Source organism: Mytilus edulis, chromosome 13 (genome assembly GCF_963676685.1).
Source record: "Mytilus edulis chromosome 13, xbMytEdul2.2, whole genome shotgun sequence".
NCBI lineage: Eukaryota > Metazoa > Mollusca > Bivalvia > Mytilida > Mytilidae > Mytilus > Mytilus edulis.
The window spans coordinates 53230674-53243387 of record NC_092356.1 but is presented as its reverse complement, the minus strand read 5'-3'; the positions used below and the strand labels follow the sequence as shown (position 1 = coordinate 53243387).

Here is a 12714-nt window from a genome sequence, read left to right as displayed (position 1 = left end):
ATTACTAAATGTATTCACACTGAAATATAGTTCCCTCTAATTCTCATGTATGTGCACATAATACACATATAAGCTGAAAAAATGGGTATATTTTTGGAGCAGTTCATTTAAGAATGTATGTCATTAAGGTGTGTTGATGTGCAGGCTTTTTTAAAAACATTTTGATTAGGTAATTGAGTATGGATACAATAATAGTATGATTGACAACTGTCATTATCACTACAAACAATCAGAGATAAGGTAGACCTTTAATTACAATGCTCCACCATTTAATTTAAAAATAAGTTTTTTAATTTGTTTATGTTGAAAAAGTACATTTTCAAAGTGTTGAAAAATACTTTGAAAATTGAGACACTCTACAACTTTTAATCTTCAAATGCCACAAAACAACTTTTTTAGATAATTTTGTTGACACTTTAACGTTCTTAGTTGTTGGTCTAGATTTTATGTCTTACAAGGATAGTTGGTAACATTTACTTAGTAGAAAAATTGTTGATTTGCAATTTTTTGGTTTTTCACATAATGTTCAGAACAGGCAACATTATTTGGATAAGATATAAACTGCAGTTTAAATAAAATTGTGTAAATTAAGAGACCCATATTTTAATTGAGCTCATTTTATCCACATACTGGAAAAGCACTTTTCCTTCAAAAGACCTGCTGTTAATGCAACTTTCAGCAACAGTGCGTTATAAATGTTCATTCCCCCCCCCCAAACACCCCCCCCCCCCCCCCCCCCATTTATTTTTAATACATTCATTTCAAAGTTATAAATAATTGAAAAAAATCAAATTCAAACCAACCTACCAAACTCAATAAGGGGTATGGGTAGACAACATCAAACAAAGAATTTTTAAGGTTGGTTGGATCCAATTTTTGCCCTGTAGGAGCAAATATGGTACAACTAAAGATAATAGACAATGCATGAGTTAAAAGTAGATATTTCTAAAAGAAATTGTATTAAATATCGTGTACTCTTGAAATCCCGAAAAATTGGTATCCAATTGAATAATAATGAATCCTTAGTACGCCAGTTCAAGCCATTTGATTGTCATGTATTATTGTTAGGTAACAATGGTTGGAGACCTAAAGAATGGTAGAACTGTACATTCCTTGGCCAAACTGCTGACACAATACAGGGTCAAGTTTAGATATGTATCGCCAGATTTGCTGAAGATGCCAGATAGTGTCAAAAATATTGTTGCAGAAAAAGGAATTCCACAGGTCAGTATAATATGAATAAACAACTAGTAACATTTGTCACTGTATTTATAGATTATCGGTGATCATCTCAACGAGATTGATTTTCTCGCTTGTGCCGGGACGGCGAAAGCGAGAAAGGCAATCGAGTTGAGATGAACAATGATAATCTTTTTATCGCTATTTTACCTATGACGACGTTGTCAATTTCATGTCAATTTTGTTAGCAACGCCACGTGCATGCTTAGTTTCTAGCGATAATTTTCCATCTCAAGGGAGTAGCATGATATGAAAATTATCACAAAATAGCGATAAATTGGATTATTTAATTTAGTTACATAGGTTGATTCGGTGATCCTCAAAAAAGTTCAAATATATGCACAGTGATATTTAGAGATATAATCATAGTTGGAAAAATAGCCAAAAAATTAATCTTTGCAAATATTTCACTCTTGGGGTTATGACAAAAAAGTAAGTCAATGATACTAGAGATTTGTTGAGTCTCATAGATTAGTTAATTTTGATGGAATCCCAAAGCCAATCTGCAAGTTAAAAGCAATTGAATTTATTGTAAATCTCAAAGATAACAATAGATTGTATGTAGCTCACAGCAAATGTCCGAAGTGTTTGGGAATTGAATGTATTCCATTTTCAATATTTACAAGATGAATATTTATACCCATGTGGAAGTTTATTTAATCCCAAAATTTTATGTACAATTTGTGACAAAAAATTATCAACTTGTGACACAAAGTCTGTACATGCACTTGACAGAACCAAAACCATACTACTGATTGTATTGTTCTTTGTCTGTTTTATTCCACCAGCAGTCAGACACAGTAGAGATCAGGCCTCACGGTCATAATACTTTCGAGCATGATTTTTGTACTCAGACTAGAAAATCAACCAATCAAATTGCTGGATTTCATGTTTCGAGCATGGTTTTTGTGCTCCCAGCACTGAGCAAAGTTTTATGCCTTTATGGCCAGATATGTTATTGTTGCCAGTCTAAAAGAGGGACAAAAGATACCAGAGGGACCGTCAAATTCATAAATCGAAAATAAACTGACAACGCTATGGCTAAAAATGAAAAAGACAAACAATAGTACACATGACACAACATAGAAAACTAAAGAATAAGCAACACAAACTCCACCAAAAACTGGGGGTGATATCAGGTGCTCAGGAGGGTAAGCAGATCCTGTGCCACACTTGCATATATTAGTAAGATCTATGGATTGCATAGCTATATAAACCAAAAATTAATCTTTCATATGTGTGTTTTATTTCTTAAAGTATGTAAATTCTTTTGATAACAGGAAGAGTTTAGTAGTTTAGAAGATGCCTTGCCAGAGACAGATGTACTATACATGACAAGAATACAGAAAGAAAGATTTTCATCGTCTGAAGAATTTGAAAAGGTATATCTACATTTGTTGTAACCTTCCAACTAAAAAGATTTGAATCATGCCCAAGAACTTAACAAGATAATGCTAAGTTTTGTATATGAATTTGTCTTTTGAACAAGTCGTACATTGCACATCAGTAATTCCCATCTTGTTAAATGTATGTCTGAAAAATATGTGACTCGGGGAGTAAATTATAGAAAAGACATTTTTTCTTCTTTATAGTACAGGCCTCCCAGGGGAGTATTATCGTACTGTTTTATGTACATGTTCGATGTGAGAACAACAAATGTGCGGGTAGGTGCGAAATATCTACAGTGAAAATGATGATTCTTTAAAATAAGGTTAAAAACAAGGTTGTACATCTATCGAAGCTGGACCACTTGCACACCCCTTTTGAATGAATCAAGGGTTGTGCAGCTTACTAGTTGTTGTGGCAGTCCGTTCCAGATTCTGATGGTGTCTGGGAAAAACGAGTATCGATATACTTGAGTCCTGGCAAAAGGAACAAGGAATCGTTCTTTGTGCCCTCGTACTGTTGTTGTTACTGGCTGTAAGTTTATGGATGGTATAGCAATGAGTTCGTGCACTACTCTATAAAACATGATGGCTTTACATTTAGCTCTTCTTTCCTGTAATGTATCCCAATTTAAAGTTTGTAGCATTGTTGTTACGCTGCTTGTTCTTCTATAATCATTTAGTACAAATCGTGCGCATCGTCGTTGTATGGCTTCTAATTTGTTTATATTGTCCTTAGTAGCTGGATCCCAGATGGTGCTAGAGTATTCCATGAGTGGTCTTACGAGCGTTTGATAGCATAAGGCTTTTGTTTCACTAGGACAATTTTTGATGTTTCTTTGAAGAAAAGCTCGGGTCGAGTTGGCTTTCTTTGCGATGTTGTCTATATGTTTGTTCCAACTCAATGTTTTGTGTATAGAGAGGCCTAGATATTTCGCCGAGTCAACCTATTTCAAATCTATTTCAAATGTTTTAAGGTGGTACCTAACACTAAAGGGAGATAACTCTGTAAAGTCAGCTAAACGTTTTAATTACGATGTGTTGTAAAAGGAATATTAAGCTTCTCAATAATCAAAATTGGTGTTTGTCAAATTGCTATATAACCAGTGTAATTTTTCTGACAAAACGGTTGGTTCAAAAAAAAATTAATTTTTATATTTTTATTAAATTCTCAAAGTAAATTCTTTAAAAATTTTATGAAAATTAAACGAGCCAAATTAATTTTAGTGAAAGTGTTGGGTACCACCTTAAAAGGTTAATTAAAGAAATTTTGTTTTAAGACAGCATAGTTTTAATTCACTGTATTCATCTTAAAATAAAAATATGTTTACAATTACTGAAGATAATATGTTGGCCATATTGAACAGAATTGCATCAATGTTAAACTCTCAAGCAACTGTTTTAGTCAACTAGATTTTTGGTATAGCAATGTAAGCTCTTTTTCCTACTACTTGCACTTTTGAAGTTGGTCCTATATAATATTTATTGTATTTCATTTACTGTAAATTCAGGAATTTGTGCAATTGTTGAACAATAATTTTTGGGGTTAAAGTGAATTGTTGCACGGAAATATTGCAATCAAATTTCAAATTGTGAGTTGGTTTTTTTTAAAATCCTATCCCATTAAAAATGTTGCAGTAATAAAAACATTTCAATAATTTCTGAATTCACAGTTATATAGTTAACAAAACAAACGACTGACCAACTGCATCATTAGATATTAAAACCTGTTTATTGATTGTAGACATTTGGACAGTTTATTGTCACACCAGAATTGATGACAAAAGCTAAGAAGAAAATGGTTGTTATGCATCCACTACCAAGAAATAATGAAATTAGGTAATTATTCCTTGTATGGAAAAGTGTTCATCACTTGTCTTTAATGATATGGAACTAATTTAATATTGATTTATTGATTGTTGCTGTTTGAGGCAAGCACTCTTGGCTTTATTGATGTCAGTTTTTACTGGTGGAGGAAACCTTGGGATTAATTAGTATCTGAGTTGACCACACCTCGGGCCACACCTTCCACATTCAGGGTTTTAACTCGAAACATCAGTGTTGACAGGCTGGTGATACTATAGATGAGCTACTTAGACCCCTCAAATACCTTTACATTTATTTAACCTCATTAAAAGTGGAGTCACTGTGGTCACTATCCTGTATAGTTTCAAAGTTAGAGTATTTTACAAAATTAATGTTTGTATTATGACCACAATGTAGCAGATGGGGGAATATGGCATCAAGTGTTGCCCTTGTCCATCTGTAAATCTGTACGTCTGTATGTCCAAAAACTGGTTTCAGTTCTTTTACTTTGGTTTGCCTCAACCAATATTATGAAAGTTATGCACAATGCTTATAACTATAAAACACTTAGGAAGCCTTCACTTTTATCTGGAGTTATGCCACTTTGCAAATAGAAAAAATCAATTTTTCCTTTCCATTCTGTAAATTAAGTTTGTCTCAACCTTACGTAATGAAATTTATACACAATGCTGATTAGGCCAACTAAAATTAATTAGTAGATTTTCATCCAAAGTTTTGAAAAAAATGGGGCGGGTGGGATGATTTTATTAGGGCCCCGCCTTTAGGCTGGTCGCCCTTTAGTGATCAGTCTGTCCGTTCGTCCGTAACACTTTAACTTTGTGTCCGCTCCATATCTAGAGAACCATTATGATTTCATACTTTATACTTGTTTTATTACATGTTTATTAACCACCACCAGAGGGCGTGTCATGATGTATGTTCAACTTCCTAGGTCAAAGGTCAAGGTAAAAAAACTTTGGTTTCAGTTGACAACCCTGTGTCCTGTGGTGAAGATCGTGTCCGCTCTATATCTTGAGAACCGTTGATTTCAAAGTTTATACTTGACATGTATATGAACCAACACCAGAGGGTGTGTCATAATTTATGAACGACTTCCTAGGGCAAAGTTCAAGGTCAAAAACTTTGGTTTCAGTTGACAAACCCATGTCCTATGGTAAAGATTGTGTCCGCTCTATATCTTGAAAACCATAATCATTTTAAAGTTTATACCTGAAATGTATATAAACCAATATCAGAAGGTATGTCATAATTTATGTACAACTTCCTAGGTCAAAGGTCAAGCTCAAAAACTTTGGTTTCAGTTGACAACCCCATGTTCTATGGTAAAGATAGTGTCCGCTCTATATCTTGAGAACCGTTATCATTTTAAAGTTTATACTTGACATGTATATAAACCAACACCAAAGAGTGTCATAACTTATGTGCAACTTCCTAGGTCAAAGGTCAAGGTCAAAAACTTTGGTTTCAGTTGACAACCCCATGTTCTATGGTAAAGATCGTGTCCGCTCTATATCTTGAGAACCGTTATCATTTCAAAGTTTATACTTGACATGTTTATAAACCAACACCAAAGGGTGTGTCATAATTTATGTACAACTTCCTAGGTCAAAGGTCAAGGTCAAAAACTTTGGTTTCAGTTGACAAACCCATGTCCTATGGTAAAGATACAATTTTTTAATGCATATTATTCACAGCGGGGCCCACAGAGATGGCTCCCATCTCAATGATATCTAGTTTTTGGGATACGATTGCTTTTAAGCAATCTGTAGACTTTTACCGTTGACTCAGGGCTCATTCCCTCACGTCAACCGTTTTATTCTAAACATTCAGCAACTTGTCAGATTCTTATGATTGTCTTGCTTTAAAAGGTAAAAACAAGCAAAAGGATTGAACATAAACAACTTTCCTGTAATGTTCTTCTCATAATCTTCATGTTTGATTTTTCCCTTGACTTATATGCGTGTTTTTAACAACACGGAAAATCAGAATTAAGCAGTATTTATATTTAGTGTTTTTATAAATTTAGAAACACGTCAGAGGGAATTCCCCAGTTTTGATGAATGCGAGAGTTCTTTGAATTCCGATAATTCTATATCTGTCATATCAGAACTGAAGTGGAGTTTTCTATATTTTACCGTTATGAAACTGATACTGTACTCTCATAAAGAAATTGAGACTCATTCATCATATCATAAAATTAAATAAACGTTCTTATTCCAAATTGCAAGTCGCGGGTTTGTTTATGTATTAATGCGCATGCGTATAGTTTTCTTGATTTCAAGGGGTATCGGATTGAGTGGTTGTTCTGGATTCCCCGCTTATTAATTAATTTGAAACTCATTGGATTCTTTCTATGTCTGCCTGCTATTGAGGGTTTAATATTGTTGTTGCATAATTTAAAATCATATGCATCATTTAAATTAAAATCAATGAAGTTTTACCTATAACACCCCTTTAGCCGAAATGGAGTCTTCCATATTATCGTTTCGAGTTGTCTCCCATTCAGAAGTATTTCCCATCAAAATCGTCAAGAAAAAATTAACTCGTTAGATGTCGATATTAACGTCGTATTATATTAAGAACGATCTCAATTTAAACAGAGGAGTGTGTACGGAAGGATTCATGCCCACTGTCCCAAAGGAAATTAATAATTAAAGAGTTAGAAATGGGGTTCCTCCTAGAATTAACGGTGATGAGATACGAAGTGAATAGTCCGAGATGACTGGGTACAAGTCAAATCTGCACCCATAGAAAAAGTAAAATCGGCACTTGGTTAAATCGGCATCTAGTCAAATCGGCACCTATTTAAAAGTCAATTCGGCATCCAATAATATTTGATATAATATATGGGACTGGGAAATGGGGTTCCTTCTAGAATTAACGGTGATAAGATACGAAGTGAATAGTCCCGAGATTACTGGGTACAAGTCAAATCCGCACCTGGTCAAATCGGCACCCATAGAAAAAGTCAAATCGGCACCTGGTTAAATCGGCATCTAGTCAAATCGGCACCTATTTAAAATTCAATTCGGCATCCAATAATACTTGATATAATATATGGGACTGGGACTATTTAAGTTTGAAATTTAAGTATACTAGCATAAAAGTCCCCCACGGTCCCAGCTTGTCTGGCAAATCAGCCGTCGGACATCAGAGTAATCTCGAACTATGAAGTGAAATACCTTCTCTCTCTCTCTCAGTGACTGCTTTGGAAAGTAAACTTGGAATTGATAGCACACAAATAAAACACAATAAGTACATTGCTCGTACACTTGTATCCAGGATTAGCTATTTTTAAAGTTGAGTGACTATTCAGATTTATATTACCTTTGCATGTGCAGTTGAATTAGTTTTGAAAATAATACTATCCAGCTGTACGTCGAAGTAAGGCGTCAAAGAAAAAAAAATATAATAGCCTTTCAAGACGTCATAATTATTTGGACTATCAAGGCCAGGGCTGCCAAAAATGCGTGAGACTCACGCATGTTCATGCTTTTTTGCAGCAGTATCCTTGGATCAATTTTTTCCTCTTTGATCTTTTCTATTTTGGCCAAATCTCACGAATTTGCTTAATGAAAAGTTGGCAGAACTGCTATAAATGTGTCAATGAAAACCATATGGCAATCGTATCCCTCAGAGCATTCTGCTCTTTGATTTATATATTTTATTTAATATGAAACCTTTTTGTGTCGTGAACTTTGTATATATGCAAGTGTTATAATTAGCTTATATCATGTACATTTGTAAACATGTATAAAGAATCGTACATAATTTTTCAAATTCTTAAATAAATATCTCTGATTGGCAACGACTGTTCTACATGCAATTGCTACTTTAGAAACCTATTTTCAGTAAACAGTAAAATCATGGAGAAATTCTCTATTCAGTTGGACTAACAACTCTAAATTTATTTTGCTTTCTAAGCGATGGTTTGTAGTCCCCATAAAATTATGCAAATGCAATGATATGCAACACAAGTATTATGAATGAAATGAGAACTCAAACAGTGTTGGAAATAGTAGGGTTGACGCTTTTAAGATTCTGAGTCAAGTTATGCAAGACTGAAGCATATATAATTACATTGTAAAACATGAAGTTGTTTAATGACTCTTTTAAGGGTATTTTGTGTTTTTAGAAAACAACAATAGCCATGGGTAAATCTAAGGGCTTTCTATAACACAATGTGTATGTTTGCTGACTTTTTGAACTCAATATACGGTCAAAGATCTATCAAGTTCGTAAAGGAAATAAACAGAATCCGTATATTGTAAATTTTTCAAAATAAAAAAAATCGGGGCAGCGGGGATGAAAATCTATCAATTAATTTTAATTGGCCTTACTACAAAACTTGAAGTATAAAATTAGGTAGTGTCAATTTTACTGTTCTTGAGTTATGTCCCTTTAGAACATTATATGCTAGTGGGAGCATCATTTGTGTCCCATGGACACATTCTACATTTATTTACTTCCTGTATACCAGGGGACTAACTTTTGTTTACAAATGTAACATCATTTTACATCAAACTGAAAACATTTAAGATATCTTGACATTCTGAAATTGTGGTACAGTAGTTACAAGAGAGAATGGTTTTATGAAAGGAAAGCAATTAGATCATATATACTGTAAATTCAGAAATTATTGCAAAATATGTGACGGGTTATAATCGCAATAATTTAAGATCTAAATTTGATTTTTTTTATGTCCATTCAACAGGATTTTTCTCTACATAGCAAAAATTAAATTCACATTGTAGTCTTAAATGTCAAAATAGCAATATTAAATGCACACAACAAGATCTGAATTTATAGTAACTAATTGTTTTTGGAAAGTTTGCTATAGCTTGCTATAGCAATAAACTTTCTTTAGGCATCGGCCTCTTACCGGAAGTTACAGGTTGTCTTACTTTAAGAAGTGTGTCCTACTTCTAGATAATGTAGTACTGGTGTTTGAAAACTAATAATAGAAAGATGCTTTTGAAATTTTGAGCTTTCCAATTTTGATAGCATACAGCTTGAATTAAAATATACTGAATTTTTATCGATTAATCAAATAATTCAACTTCATTTTGAAAATGGTGAACAAACAATACTTCGCGGATCTGCTCTTCGCAGAAAGTATAAAAATCAATACACACACGAGACAGCAGTTTCTACGTTGTGCTTTTATTGGTATTCTCCAGACATGCGTCAGATCTATATATGTGTGCCTCCAGACGGGAGTACTGTAATCCCGGTTTCAAAGGTTTCCTACCTTCCTCTGGTTGAAGAGAAAATTAATACCGTGTTTAAAATATTTCATGAATGAAAATTTTTCGACGCTGACTACGATTTTGACAAATGTTTATTCAATGCGTAAAAGCCCTAGAGTATCGAAAGTATCATGGTATCTTATCTAATCTCGACCCACAAAAACCTCGGACTATAATAAACTCGGCCTTTTACATATTCAGCATTGCAAAATCGGACTATAACAAATTTAGTAATTATACTACGTGCTATTAAGACTCATATAAACAAAGTTTTTGCTCAGTTCTTATTATTTTTCTTCTTGGGGTCTATTTTGGTGTATTTTGAGGGGCCAACAGAAGGGAGTAAATTACTATAGAATCCTTTTTTTTTTAATTTTCAAATGACTATAACTTGAAAACAGTAAGTGACAGACACACATGGGTTTCAGTAATGATCACAGGATCATAAAATAAATCAGATTAAATTTAGGTTGAGTCCATAGGGTCACCCAACCCAACCCCTCATGTTTGAGAACTTAAAAACAGTCAAGACCCCCACCCCTAAACCATAAATATTCTTATACAATACAGTAAAACGATTCAAATGAAATAAAAGGTGAGTCCCCTGGGGTCACCCCACCCCCTTGTTGTTTGAGAACTTGTCAACAGTTGAGATTCCCACCCATAAATCATATATATTTTGTATGTGGCAACAAAACAAATCAAAAGAAATAAAGTGGGAGTCCCTTTGGGTCAGCCCCACCCCCTCATGTTTGAGAACTTGGAAACAGTCGAGATCCCCACCCCTAAACCATATATATTTTTGTATGGAGAAACAAAACAAATCAAATGAAATAAAGTGGGACTCCCTTACAGTCAGCCCCACCCCCTCAGTTGAAAACTTGTAAATGGTTGAGATTCCCAACCCTAAACCATATATATTTTTGTATGGGACAATAAAATAAATCAAATGAAATATAGAAGAAGACCACCAGGGTGACCTCACCCCCTTCTTTTTGAAAACTTGTAAACGGTTGAAATCCCCACCCCTAAACCATATATGTTCTTTTATGGGGCAACAAAACAAATCAAATGAAATATAGTGGGAGTCCCTCTTGGTCATCCCCACCCCCTTATGTTTGAGAACTTTTAAACCGCGGAGATCCCCACCACTTAACCATATATATTCTTGTGTTGGACAATAAAACGAATAAAATGAAATATAAGGAGAGTCTCTCGGTGTCACTCCACCCCATCCTGTTTCGAAAACTTGTAAACAGTCAAGATCCACCCTCTTCTTTTCGGAAACTGAAAACTGTCGAAATCCCCACACTGAAACCACATATATTCTTGTACGGAATAATAAAACAAATCAGATGACCGTGCATGGGAATGACTAATTTTGAGAGCTTTGTTTGGGAGACTTTGAAGCAGCATCACAATTATTTCTTGATAAAGTGTTTTTTTTTTTTTAAAGTTAACCACTCAATCTACACATTTACAATCTATTTGAAATATTACAATCTACCGTTGCAAACTTTCCACAGGTGCTATCCAGCACTTTGATTATATATTGTGATATGAAAGTTGTTTATATAAACTGAGTGAGATATTTAATATTAGAACGCTGTTTATTTATTTCGTATTCCTTTCAGCACTGCCTTTGATACAGATCCAAGGGCTGCTTACTTCAGACAGACAGAGAACGGCATGTTCGTTAGGATGGCGTTACTAGCACTAGTACTTGGAAAATGTTGATATATATGACACTTAAAGGTTACATACATTATATTATATGAAGAACCAAACATTCTCAAATTAGAATATGAGGTTTAAGTGTTGTAAGGTTTTTTATAAATATTTTTCGTAAGGATGGCATTACTTGGAAAATGTTGACACTTAGAAGCCAAATGATACATACATTATATTGTGTTTACATACTTTAAAGAAATACTATATACATTTAACGTGAGGGTACCCATATTGTGCCTATTTTGACAGTTTTTTAACCTACGTTTATATATGCTTCAGACAAAAGTTTTCATTATGTTTTTATTTTGTAGATGTATCATTATTTACTATATGGTTTCACCAGTTTAATTCTGAATCCATATGAATTCATAGAAAAATTGGTCTGAACTAACCTCCAAACCATCAATGATTCTGTAATGAGGAGTACCCAAATTGCATCCATGCTTAAGTTCACATCGTCAAAAGTCGAATTACAGAGCTTTTGTTTAATTTCTTCAAATATTTTGAATGATTGGATATTATTCAATGCTTACTCTTCATATTTTAAGAAATGGATACTTGTAACAAAGTTGTATTTGCTTGTTTTAAAAAAGAAGACGTTTCCGGACATTTTGCTTTTTCAGTAAACAGTCCATGTGTTGATATATACTGTGAACGTTTTGTGATTATCTAAATATTTTTACCTTTGTTGAAAGACGTGCATAGTATCAAATCATACAAATACAAATTGTTTGGTCTCTAGGAAAGAATGTTTCTATTTTTGCTTAATAGGTGGGTACGGTACCCTCACGATACCCTCACGTTACACATTTTGTAGGGTAATGTTACATACATGATATTGTATTGACACAATGTGAAGATAAAGGTTACATACATGATATTGTATTGACTCAATGTGAAGATAAAGGTTACATACATGATATTGTATTGACACAATGTGAAGATAAAGGTTACATACATGATATTGTATTGACACAACGTGAAGACACAATGTGAAGATAAAGGTTACATACATGATATTGTATTGACACAATGTGAAGATAAAGGTTACATACATGATATTGTATTGACACAACGTGAAGACACAATGTGAAGATAAAGGTTACATACATGATATTGTATTGACACAATGTGAAGATAAAGGTTACATACATGATATTGTATTGACACAATGTGAAGATAAAGGTTACATACATTATATTACATAATAGTGAATTACATAACACATGAAACATTCTCAATTAGAATATGAGGTTTAATTGCTGTAAGGTCTTTTTTAAATA

The 12714-nt window shown here is 33.6% G+C and overlaps 1 protein-coding gene across 4 annotated transcripts in view; it reads left to right on the top strand.

The window, feature by feature from the left end:
• LOC139501386 (multifunctional protein CAD-like) overlaps positions 1 to 12477 on the top strand; it is a 106580-nt gene extending 94103 nt beyond the window's left edge. For all 4 annotated transcript variants that reach the window (XM_071290432.1, XM_071290434.1, XM_071290433.1 and 1 more), the window contains 4 exons: positions 1069 to 1224; positions 2520 to 2621; positions 4369 to 4463; positions 11335 to 12477. In XM_071290432.1, coding sequence (XP_071146533.1) covers positions 1069 to 1224; positions 2520 to 2621; positions 4369 to 4463; positions 11335 to 11437 — 456 coding nt within the window. In that variant the 3' untranslated portion in view covers positions 11438 to 12477. The remainder of the gene's footprint in view (positions 1 to 1068; positions 1225 to 2519; positions 2622 to 4368; positions 4464 to 11334) is intronic.
• Positions 12478 to 12714: the final 237 nt, after the last annotated feature.